This window comes from Phoenix dactylifera, chromosome 5 (genome assembly GCF_051530095.1).
Source record: "Phoenix dactylifera cultivar Ajwa chromosome 5, Ajwa_hap1_PhDact_Kaust_v1.1, whole genome shotgun sequence".
Lineage (NCBI taxonomy): Eukaryota > Viridiplantae > Streptophyta > Magnoliopsida > Arecales > Arecaceae > Phoenix > Phoenix dactylifera.
This window is the reverse complement of record NC_143194.1, coordinates 10,999,638-11,012,513: the sequence shown is the minus strand read 5'-3', so window position 1 is coordinate 11,012,513 and position 12,876 is coordinate 10,999,638. Positions and strand designations below refer to the sequence as shown.

Here is a 12,876-nt window from a genome sequence, read left to right as displayed (position 1 = left end):
GAAGAAGAGGAAAGGAAAGGAAGAAAGGAAGAGAAAGAAGAAGAAGAAAAAGAAAGGGAAAGAAATTCCGGGTGCACTTCCAGCTAAAGGAAAAAACGTAGATCTCCTTTCCCTCTACGCAAGGACCTCGATTTCAAAAAAAGAAAAAAGTAAATATCCGTCCCTACCTAGTCTTTTGATGATATTAGGCTATACAAAGGGTGGATATAGTCTAGAGGGGTCAGATAAGGGTTGTAGAGGTAGTTAAAAGAGAAAGAATCGGATTTCGACAAATTTTTCCGGCACTACGGAAAAACTGTGTCGAAGTCCCAAATTCGGCGAATTATTTAGGGGGCCAAACGGCCTCCGATGATGATGCATGTTATTTCTTTGAAATCCTCTATGAGTGTAGAATGTTAGGTAAAAATTTCATCAAATTTGGAGTCCTGAAAGTGGATCAAAACCGGGATGAAGTAACCCACTGTCAGTTCGGATTACTGTTCATCCGGGTGGAAAATAGGGGATTTCATGCTATAATAGAGTATTAAGCCTAGATCAAGCTAAAAGGGACCTTGTACTCATGCAAAGGAGTCCCTAATACACATAAATGGTGAGTTAATTAATTAAAAAGAAAAAGAAGAAAGAAAAGAAAAGATTTAGGGAACAGGGGAGTTGAATCAATTAAAGTTCCCTATGTTATAATTGGCACGTAGATTATAGCCCTTGATACAAGACTAAATGTATTGTAAATGCATGTCACAGTTGGGCAAGAAGCTAGGGAACAAGAGGAAGAAGTTCCCCACTGCTAGCTGTAGATTTTTGGAGGCGTATCAGGGCTGTGCCAGATTGACAGGTGAGTGGGAGTCATGTACTTTGCACCATGAGCATCCTTAATTCATTTTCATGAATGTCGCCAGGTGTGAATTGATTCCACCTGAGCCTATTGATTAATTGTTGTTGTATATTCCTCTATATTTTGATTCTCCATGCTTGATTATTCTGTACATGCATTTGAGGGAACATTGAGAGGAATTACGAGGGGTTGATGAGTAATCAAATTGATTCCGAATTGTGAAATGATTTCTTTTGTAAATTGATTTCATTTCCTCTATTTTAAAGACTTGTGAGTCGTAGCTTGATTATACTCTTTTATGAGTAATTAAATTGGTTCCAAATTGTGAAATAACTTCTTTTGTAAATTGATTTCATTTCCTCTATTTCAAAGATTTGTAGAGCCTTTTTAGTGGTATATTGAGTTGTATTGCACTTCCTTGACCCTCACTCCTAACCCTGATGTTAGTTTATGATTGGGTCATGATCAAGTGAGTGGTAGTTTTGATTATACTCATTTTTAGTAGAGTATTGGGAGGGTGCATTATGGCATTTATGCATGGCTTGGCAGTATCTGCAGGACACCTATAGTCGATGGGGGTTGAACATCGGCCTTTGTGCACATAGTAGCCTTCTGGGTGGGCGGAGCCCAGTCCCTTCCTAGGGGGGGACACGGCCCTAGACGTAGGATCGGCCGGTCCTACGACTTATATTCTGCTTGCCGCCGGGCATAGTAAGACCCCGCGAGGTGCAGTATGGCTTTCCGCGGATGTAGAATTCCCGCGAGGTGCCGTTTAGTATGTAGATGTGAGATGGATTTCTGTTCTGGATACTGGCCGGCATTTACATGATTAGTGTGGTGTCTTATCCCGCATATGCATGTGACAGTAGGGAGTTGTTGCTGGTTCGCCTGGGGTGTAAAACCCACCTTCCGACAGCTGTCTAGCATTTACATTATCGATATGGTGTCTTATCCTGCATATGCATGTGATAGTAGGAAGTTGTTGCTGGTTCGCCTGGGGCGTAAAACCCACCTCCCGACAGCTGTCTAGTGATGATTTCAGCATATTGACACCTGATTTGTATGTTCCAGCATTATGATCTGTTGAGCATATTCATGAGTAGCATATATGTTTACTTGATTATTCCATATATGCTTCAGATGAGTTGATATTGATTGTGGTGATATCGATGATTTACTCTATATTCTCTATGTTGAGTTTATGTTCATGTTGTTATTGATCTTGAGATTTTATCTCGAGCCATGATTATATTCTGTCTCATGTGCATAGTACTCTCTACTCCACTCACTGAGTATTCATATACTCACTCCCCAGTTTGATATTTTTGATTGCAGGGCAGGTATTGTATAGAGAGGAGCAGGGTTAGAGATTGTCTGCTTGCTGTGCCGCTCCATAGTATAGTATAGTATAATGTAGATAGAGGTTTATACCCTTTTGGTGTATTATAAACCTTCTGTTGTATATAATGTATAGTTACAGTCATAGATCCTGTTGTGGATATGGGTTTGACCATGGATGGAATGGGAACCAGATTTTTATACATATGAGTTATATGCCTGAGATAATGTATTGATATATATTGTCCAGGTTCATTATGTGACGGATTATGTGATTGCTGCTCTGACAGGTAGTGTGTTGTATGTATTGAGATAATCCTGACAGGTCACTATAGAAAAAGTGATCATTTTGTGCATGCATCATGCCAAATTTTTCAAGGATTTATTGATGATTGATAGGTAGTAGGGTTCTACGCGGTGGCTGGTGGCCTTATGCCTACCCGCACCCTAGGACCGTCGCGGCGGCCCGCCGGGAACGGGGCGGGGGTCGTGACAGCTATACAGCAGTTCTTCAGCACAGCAGTGATGGCTGCTGAATGGCAGAGGACCTTCATTGCCCTGATTCCGAAACGGCAGGATGCTACGGAGCCGAGTCATTTTCGTCTGATCAGCCTTTGTACGACCTTCTACAAGGTGACGGCGAAAATTCTCGCCATTAGATTGAGGGGGGTACTCCCTAGACTTATTTCCCCGGAGCAGGGGCTTTTTTGGAGGGACGGAGTATATCTGACAATGTGCTCATTGCTCAGGAGTTTATGTTTGATCTTAGCAGAGCACCGATGAGTAGAAGCTTGATGGGGGTCAAGCTTGATATGGAGAGGGCTTATGACAGGATGAGGTGAGACTTTGTGCAGCAGTCCTTGCGGATGTTTGGGATACATGAGACATGGATCAGGTGGGCGATGGGCTGTATCAGGGTGCCCTCCTTTGCTATTTTGGTGAACGGTACGCCCTCCCATTTTTTTTCGTCTTCTGGGGGTTTGCGTCAGGGCTGCCCCCTCTCTCCTTTGTTGTTTATTATTTGTGCGGATGCATTGTCTCGATTATTGCGGCAGGCAGTGTCGAGTCAGGAGCTGGAGGCTTATAGACCGGCGGAGGGAGCAGTGGCGATCTCCCATTTGCTATTTGCTGACGATTGCTTGCTTTTAGCCAGGTCCTCGAGGCAGTCGGCCCGAGTTATAGATCAGACTCTTCGGGATTACTGTGCTCTTTCCGGGCAACAGGTCAATTTGGACAAGTCTTCTGTGATCTTTAGTCCGAAGACGCGCGGGGCGCTGAAGCTCTCTATACTGGAGGTTCTAGGTGTGGGAGAGCAGGGGGGCCTGATGTCCTATCTGGGGGTGCCTTTATGTGGACGACGACTGAGGATTAGGGACTGTGTGTCCCTTGTGACTAGAGTCAGATGCAGGCTGGAGGGCTGGCAGTCTCATTCATTGTCTATGATGGGGAGGATCATTCTGGTGCGCTCTGTACTTTCATCTGTTCCTATTTATCTTCTATCCCACGTCGATATTCCGGTGGCTGTCTTGAGGTCCCTTGAGCAGTTGTTCAGGGAGTTTATCTGGAGGAGGAGTAGCGGCAGAGGCGGGATCCACTTGGTGGCCTGGGAGAGTGTATGCCAGCCGACCAGTGCCGGGGGGCTGGGAGTGCAGTCCTTGATGACGAGACGGGAGGTGTTAGCGGCGAGGCATGTAGTCAGATTTGTGCTTGAGCCAGAGAGCATGTGGTCCTCACTGATGAGGGCCAAATATGGTGTCTTGGTGCCTGGGGGGCGGGTGGAGCGTCACCACTCTCCGATATGGCGTGTGATGTGTGCCAGGGCTATGGTGGTGCTTCCGGAGATTAGATGGGTGATTGGTGATGGGCGCTCGATAGATGTGCTGGAGGACAGCTGGGTGACCGATTGGCCGATATGTCGTTTGCCGACCATGGTGGACTCTGCGAGATTAGCTGGGTGCAGGGTCAGGGATCTGCTGGATTCTGAGGGGAGCCATTAGAGGGTGGGGATGATCAGGGAGGTGTTTGGTGAGCAGTTGGCGGAGTTGATTCTGGCCTTGCCAATCCCCTCTGGAGGGGCGTCAGATAGGCTGCTTTGGACTCCGACGGGGCGGTCGCGGGTGAGGGCCAGGGATCTTTTTGCGTTGTTCTGCAGGACGCCAGCGCGACAGATCGTGGGAGGATGGATATGGAGATTACGGATTCATCCACGGGTGGCACTTTTCATCTGGAAGGTGGCTTGGGGATGTCTCCCGACTAGGAGTCTGCTTGTTCGGCGTGGGATGGGGGTATCTCAGTTTTGTGAGACGTGCGGTGATATCGTGGAGACCATCGAGCATGTTCTCCTGCTGTGCCCTAGAGCTCGACAGATATGGCAGTGTTCTTCGGTCCCCTTGTTTGATGCGGCAGTCTCGACTCAGGATCTGTTGCGGATGTTGAGAGATTCCATGTGTAGGCCCAGGCTGGCAGCGGAGGGTATACTGAGGGCGTACCTGTCTTATCACATTTGGTTGGATAGGAACGCAGGCATATTTGAGGGGAGGCGGGTGCCTCCGAGGATGGTGGTGGACAGAGCGGCACGACATGCGAGGGAGGTTATGGCGGCTGCCACTGAGTTTTCTTCTCGGATGGTCAGGGACACCTGGGGTACTTCTTACGCTATTTCAGCGCCCCTTTTCGTTACTGTCTCTTGGGTACCCCCACCCCTTGGCTATCTCAAAATAAATTTCGATGGCAGTAGGTCACTAGACGGTTTGACTGGAGGGGTCGGCTTTGTGATCAGGGATCACGGTGGTAGGTTGGTGGCTGCAGGTGGGCGTCGGACTCTTGGGATCACAGTTGTTGGTGCGGAGCTGCGGGCTGCTTGGGAGGGCTTATCCTATGCCAGGCAGGTCCTTGGAGCCGAGCGAGTGTTCCTCGAGGGAGACTCTGCGGTGGTGATCGATTGGATCCGGGGGATGGACAGGTACGGTGACGGTCACCCCCTTATTCGGGAGACTCGGAGGATGGCTCAGATGATGGTCAGTTTCCAGATTGGTCATGTGTTTAGAGAGGCGAACAGGGCCGCCGACTGGGTCGCCTCTTTTGTGGCCCGGCATTCCGGGGATGTTTTGTGGACGTCTACTATAGACGCTCCTTCTCCTTTGTTGTCTTTTATTTCTTCGGACATGGTGGGTTGTACTCATGTTAGATCTATTTGAATGAGTAGCCGTTTTTACCAAAAAAAAAAAAAAATGAAAGTGTGTTTTTCCTTGGGCGGTATTCTATTATTGTGTCCTATTGGTGCAGTGTACTCTCATTATTTCTCGCAGCTAGGGTGTGGGTAATGTATCAGTTCAGGTTTGGCCATATCTTTGCTAAGCCAAAATAAACGTAATACCCAAACTAAACCCAAGTCCAATGGAGGTCTCTCTACCAATACCCAGTACTGGTTCCAAAAATAATCAGGAAGTAAATGGTAGGAGCGCGTATGATTGAAGGAATTGGAATGGAAATTTAGAACATGCTTTGCTGGTTTTATACGGAAAGGAATTCTGTCCTCCAAATTTATGATTTCTTTGACTACTGAACCACAAAAAAAAAAAGGTTCTCATGATCAACTCACTAAAACTAATATTGTGCTCTAAACATGAGTTAGATTCCAATCCAAACGCTTATATCCATGCATATTAATACAAATTTTGTCTGAAAAAAAAAGAAAATCTTTCTAATAGAACTGCAAGTCTGCAAGCAGCACTAAAGAAGAGATAACCATAATAAAGAAATCGTTTTCTTTCCTCATTCACGTTAGAACTCCATTCAAAATATCATCACTTGAATGAGAACAACTTTTGAAAGGATTTGAGAGTGGTTATTTTTGAAGCAAAGAAACAATCTCCAAAGCAACATTTCCCAGCCTAAAGGCATCAATTTTTTCCTGGCGCAGTGGCGATTTCTCGTTAACATCATGGAAAGCAGACTCACAATCATTGGGGGCACCTGCCACCATGCGCATATCTTCTACAGCCTCAACATAATCACCGCTAAAGAGATGCATTTCAGGCTACACTGGAAAACACAACCAGGGCTTTTTGACATTGTTAAGAGCCCTAGGGGAATAAAGAAGGCGAGAAAACGGAAGGCGATCGGAAAACCCTGGGTCTGAAAAGCCCATGCAGCCGTGCTTACATATCTAAGCCGAGTTGAAGCTTCGGAGTGCCAAGGGTGAAGTTGAGAGCAGCATGATCTGATTTGTACTATATATGACGTGCCTTGTAGGAAAGAGAGGTTCTTCTAGAGGATGACTCTGTGACAGTTATTGGATGGATTCTACAGACTTTGGAGGGGAGTTAGCGATTACCCCCACTGCTGAGAGATATTAGGGCCATGGGCCATAATGAGCTGGTGATCCAGACGAAGCATGTGTTCAGAGAGGCCAATAAGCCTGCGGATTGGGTGGCTTCGTTTGTTGCCAATCATTTGGAGGACCATCTATGGATAGAAGTGACGAAGTTGCTTAGTGCGCTCCGGAATGTTTTGTTTTTTAATTTTCGTAGTTGTGTCCGTACACGTTATATATGATCTTCCATTTTAGCGCAAAAAAAAAAAAACTTCGGCAACCAACAGGTATTTTGATGTGACATAAAATGTTTCCATGCACATCACATAATGGACATGGGCCATATCACGAGTCACTTGGCTTCACACCTTAGACCACCACTTCGGTGGTGGTGGTGGACTAACCCTATGTACGTTCATATATATGTTTATATATATAAAGTTCACATATGTTTAATTTTGAATAGAAAGCGATCATAATTTTTTAAGATTAAATGGTAAAAATATATTTCTTATTTTGCAGTATTTGGCTATTATTAGAACAAATGCATTTTATCAAAGTTTCTATGGTAATAAAAGAAAACAGATGGATTAACTTAAAGTTTGAACAGGGAGAGAGAGTCCAACATGATTTTAAGTGGGTTTAGAGAGAGAAAACGTGAGACATTAAGACTCATGTTCCAAACCTCATAAGCATAACATTTTACTTTTATGTTAAATTTTTAGGGAGGGCCAAGTTAGTTACAATGTCGCCTCTTAAAATTTGGGTCTCTTAAAATTTGCCAAATTTTTAGGGAGGGCATGCAAAACTAGTTAAGATTAGGGGTCAAGTTTAGCGCAACATACAGGATTTTGAGAGAGTATATGGGGAAGAGGCAACTATTAAGGAATTTTATAAGGCCGCAGCAACCCATCTCCAAACAAAAACAAACTTCTTTTGTGTTTTGCGAGTGAGTCGAGGCCTTATTTATTTTTAATATATATATTTTAAATATCACCCCTATCATATATGCCATTCTTAATTGTAAACTATTTTCTCTCGGGGATTTCAGAGTTTGAAACCTATTGGTGACCTTATGTGGTAGAGTCAAAAAAGAAAAAAATCCTCCACAGCGTTTCCTAATTTTCCTTCCTTCTTTGAAGGATTCTCTACCTTCAAAAAAAGTAGATATGGAACACAATCTTTTGAAATCTTTTCCTTAATAATCTGCACAAAAAAAAAAATCTCCTGCAAATCTCTGCCCATTAATCATTAATTAAATGGAGACATGGTTATTCATTGCACAGCTGCAGACCCTTGTGGGAGGCAAGCGGTGGTGATAATAATAGTCCAAGGGAAATCCAGGAGCAGCAAGCAAGCACCAAGCATGAAGGCCTTTGCACTCCTCTCCACCCTCCTTTTACTCCTCCCCTTTTCCATTGCCTCCTTGGAAGAAACATGCAGGAATGTAACAGGAAGTGAGGAGGGTTACAACTTGTGTGTCACATCCCTTCAGGTTGTTCCCGGGAGCCGGACGGCTGACACCAAAGGCCTTGCAGTCATCGCAACACAACTACTGGAGGCCAACTACACTCACAACTTGGACAAGGCGAAGGAGCTGCTCAAGGATAAAGGCTTGTCCCCTTCGATCACAAAAGCACTGGGAGTGTGTTCAAATGTCTACGAGCCGGCATCTCAAAGGCTGCAGACGGCTATTAACAAGCTCAAGTCCGGAAACATTGCTGAGGCTGTGGAAGATATGCGCAAGGTGGCAGGTGCCCCCAATGACTGTGAGTCTGCTTTCCATGATGTTAACGAGAAATCGCCGCTGAGCAAAGAAAATGTTGATGCCTTTAGTCTGGGAAATGTTGCTTTTGCAATTGTGGCTTTGCTTCAAGAATAATCGCTCCTAAATCCTTTCAAAAGATGTTCTCATTCAAGTGATGTTATTTTGGATGGAGTTCTAACGTGAATGAAAAGAACAAAAACGTTTTCTTTATCATGGGTATCTCTTCTCGACCTTGAGATAGTGCTTCTGTTTGCTGTTCTATTAGAAAGATTTTAATTTTTTTTCAGAGAGAATTTTTATTAATATGCAGGGATACGTGTTTGGATTGGATTCTAACTCATGTTTAGAGCACTATGTTAGTTTTAGTAAATTGATCATGAGAACCTTTTTTTTTTTGGATTCATAAGTTGAAGGAAATCATAAATTTGGAGGAAAGAATTCCTTTCCGTATAAAACCAGCAAAACATATTCTAAATTTCCATTCCAACGCCTTCAATCATACATGTGCTCCTACAATTACTACCTGATTATTTTTGGAACCAATACTGGATTGGACATGGGTTTAGTTTGGGTCTTGGATCTGCTTTGGCTTTGGAAAAATACGGCCAAACCTGAACTGATACATTACTCACACCCTAACTGTGAGATATAATTAGAATAGACTGCAACCACAAGGACACAATAATACGAGACCAGTCAAGGAAAAAAACACTTCCATTCTTTCTTTCAAGTAAACCTTTGTGAAACAATGACGTCCTCATTTTTAAAAAGTGTCAAAGGTGTCTAAATTTTATTTTGTGCAGAGTATCTCTATTGATCAACCCATGTGAATAATAAAATATGCAGAATTTTCTAATATATTTTTGCCCGTGCCTAATTGAAAATGGAAAAAAAAATTTCCGAATCTTCTCTCCATCAGATTTTATCTAACCTGTTGCGGATCTGGGGTAGGTACAAGTAATGATAAAATCCGCTCCAAAAGCAATTAAAGAGAGGAGAATAAAACAAAAAGAGAAATAACTTCTCTTATCATGGAGGATCCGAGTCAAAACAAAAACTCAAGAAGCAAATAATGAAATAAGGGCTAATCTTAGGATACAATAGAGTAAATGAATTTTTCCCTAATAAAAAACCAAAATAAACTAAGTGAAAAGGAAACAGTGGATGCTATACGTTCGCTATGATAATTCTAAAACTACACTTAGATGCAAAAGAATAAAAAAATGAACAACCAAATTAAAAGAGATAGATCGGCTTCCCAAGAAGAGGACTTTGTGCACCATTGTAGACTCCTAATGCCCATTCCCAGGCTCTTTTCATCATCATATTTCTGTCAGGCCCATTTGCGGGAACCTCGTGTTGCGCCATTTTTTCTGTAAGCCATCCTTTTTGCAGCGTAAATCCTCCAAAACTGATCAAGTGCCAACATATTAGTCCTCATTAGTGGGATCTTTAATATAATCAGGATGAGAATTTAAAATCATCTCAAATCAAAATCCTTTTTCATAATATGTTTCATATTTCAGTCTAACAAAAGTATAAAAAATCATGCGGTATCAAAATCGAACCAGCATAATCCATAATAAGATCAATACTTCCAATCATGCATCATTATAGTATTCCAAGATAAAGTATATTCAATAATAAAATATCGTTGATCAAATTCATTCATCATAAATAGTATGATATAAAATTTATTAGGGGTAATTAATTCCCCACCCTCCAAAAGACCACGCTATAACCCAATTTATTAATATAATAACTTATAATTTGCCGATAGCTTATCAAGTTGTCAAATTCATCTCTCTGGCGATTTCCGACCTTGAGGACTTGGGATCGGCGGTGGAAATCAAAGAGAAGTTGAGGGATGGGATTTATAGGGGTGGAAGTGAGGGAATCCTGTGATACCGGACTCCTACGTGGAGTTGAAGAAGAAAGCGACTCTCATCAGGAGTCCGCCTCCTCTCCTCTACTTGTGCAACACACATGTACCTCAAGTTATTTATTTATTTATTTATTTATTTATTTTGTGTGTGGGCTGATCTAAGTTCCAGGCTGGTTAAATAGGCTAAGCCTAGTCTAGTATGAGGCCTCTAATTAAATGGCCGGAGTATTACAATTTCATTAATGCAGCACTTTTTAGAAAGCATTCTTTTTCTTAGCATGAAAAGTTGGTGCTAACACTTTTTAAGTGAATAGCTTAGGTGGATGATCTATTCTATAGAGGTAGGTAGCCCGTATACAGAACCTTTGAGAAGCTAGTGATTTGATATATTTAATGTAGAACCACATAAACATTATCATCTACAACTCCTTGGTTTATCCTCCTATGGACTCCCTCTCTTCTTCTAGTGGTGAGTCACCACATAGTTTGATAATTTATTTTTAAGAATTATGAAGGTGTGGTCCTCTTTTCCGTTATTTCTTTCTGCTAATATTTTTGCTACTTTTTTTCTATACATTTTTGTCTTTTAAATATGCCATGCTAATAAAATACTATAATCTCAACTATCATAGGGTCCCTTCTTTGTATACGTGAATATCATATGAATAATGCATTTAAAAATATTTTGCTTTAGAATAGTAGAGAGTAGCTACTCTGGTTCTTTTGGAACACATATCATGTTCTAGTTTTAAAAATTATATCACTTTTTATTCATATGCCACATTCTATTCCTTTTTTTTTTATTGTTAATATTTTTTAATTAATTATAATTAGTCATGGCTATGTCCTATTTAGTATTCCTTGCAAGCGTACTAGGATATTTTAATTATTCTAGAAAATATTTAAGCTATCAATTTGTAGTATTATATTTGCATTATGACACTTAAAATACTGGTATCTATTTTGTATTATTTCACATTCTAGAATTTATACACGAAAGGCATGTTTTCGTGTTACGAACAATTTTATTCTTTTGAACCATTAAAATTGTTATTATAACATATTAATAATCTAATATGAAAAATTATAGTGGTATTTATTGAAACAATGGTAGACACTAAAGTTATAATAGTTTTTGGGCATGCAACTGTAAAGATCTGAATTTGGGCCTGTTATTGGGCCCAAAGAACTGAAGTCGGCAATGGATGCCGACTTCAGTTTGATCTTCGTGGTCTCCCCACGAAGACCACGCCGGCCGAACGGCCAGCGGGATCTCCGCACCACCCCCCCCCCCCTTCCCTCTTCCCCTCTCTCCCTCTCTCTCTCTCTCCCTCTTTCTTTTCTCTGAGAGCCCACCCCTCAAAAAAAAAAAAAAAAAATTGGGTTTTTCCCTTCATCTTCTTCCCTCTTCTTGAGACGATCGCCGGAGCCGTAGTCGTCGCCGGAGCCGCCACGCCGCCGGGGATTCATCGTCGACGACCGGAGGTGAGGAAGACGACCGGAGGTGAGGAAGACAACCATCTATTTGTTTTTTTTTTGGAATTAAAGGGGGGGAGGATTGAGTGATGTTACCGGTTGCACTTCCCCTGTTTCGGGGAAGATTTGTGAGATCCGGCCGGCCGACGGTGGCCGGCCGGGGTCAATCCGGCCGAAATGGGTTCGGCCGGAGGTGGGTGAATGGGGGCCGGGCTTCCAGCCCCGGTCTCCCTCTCTTTCCTCCCTTTTCTTCTGAAGATGATAGTGTTATTTTGATGATTAACAAGCAATTATCTAGAGTATGTTATAAGTTAAATCGATACTACATTCTTAAGTCTGTTACTCTCAGTATATTTGTTTAAATTGATATAGATACATTTCATTGTTTATTTGAATGAATCTAACCTTGAGATGCAGCAAAGTGTAGATTGAGTCGACCCAAAGGATGATTGGGTCGACCCCGGCACATCAAGAAATCATTTAGCACACTTCTGCAAAAATGGCACAGATGAACAGTGTGTTGGGTCGACCCAAGGAAAGCATGAGTCGACCCAAACATCAAGATCCTCAAAACAACTCAGAAAATGGTTCTCTGGATTTACTGAGAGGGTCGACCCAAGATGAAGTTGAGTCGACCCAAGCTTGAGTCGACCCAAACCCTGTGTGGGTCGACCCAAAGGCAAGACAGAACAGAAGACAGAAAAGGTTCTCTGGAAACCCTGTTAGGGTCGACCCAAGAAGAAGTTGAGTCGACCCAACTGAACCTTGAGTCGACCCAAGGAAAGGTTGGGTCGACCCAAGTGAAGGAAAACTGAATTCCAAGTTTCTGTGTTTCTGAAGGTTGGGTCGACCCAAGAAAAAGTTTGAGCTGACCCAAGCACGGGCAGAAGCATAACGGCTAGTTGTGCAGAAGTGCTTTTTGGACTCCCAACGGCTATAAACGGCTAGTTTCTTCAATCCAACGGTCAGGAAGGACTATTTGGAGGTTGGAGAAGTATTTAAGAGGGAGTATTCATTAGAGGAAGCAAGCTTTGGAAAATACATCAAGTGCATTCAAGAGAGAACCCTAGCAAGGCAAGCTTCATCCAAGTGCTTCATTCAAGAATCAAAAGAAAGTGGTTGAGCAGATTCAAAGAGTCATCAAGAGCTCCATCCACCCTTGAAGAGTGAAGCATCCTTGACAAAGAAGAGAGAAGTCACATCAAGCGATAAATATTCTCTAAACTCTTCTTTGTAGATTATATTGTTATATTTGCTCATCT

General features: G+C 42.5%; 1 protein-coding gene across 1 annotated transcript; it reads left to right on the top strand.

The window, feature by feature from the left end:
• Nucleotides 1–7,803: 7,803 nt before the first annotated feature.
• On the top strand, nucleotides 7,804–8,367 carry LOC103718030 (putative invertase inhibitor). Its single transcript, XM_008806663.4, has one exon. The coding sequence runs from the start codon at nucleotides 7,852–7,854 to the stop codon at nucleotides 8,365–8,367; it is 516 nt and encodes a 171-aa protein (XP_008804885.3). The 5' UTR covers nucleotides 7,804–7,851.
• The last annotated feature ends 4,509 nt before the right edge of the window (nucleotides 8,368–12,876 follow it).

Excerpts from the sequence above, each read along its gene's own strand:
- LOC103718030 (XM_008806663.4), top strand. The coding sequence starts at position 7,852 with ATGAAGGCCTTTGCACTCCTCTCCACCCTCCTTTTACTCCTCCCCTTT.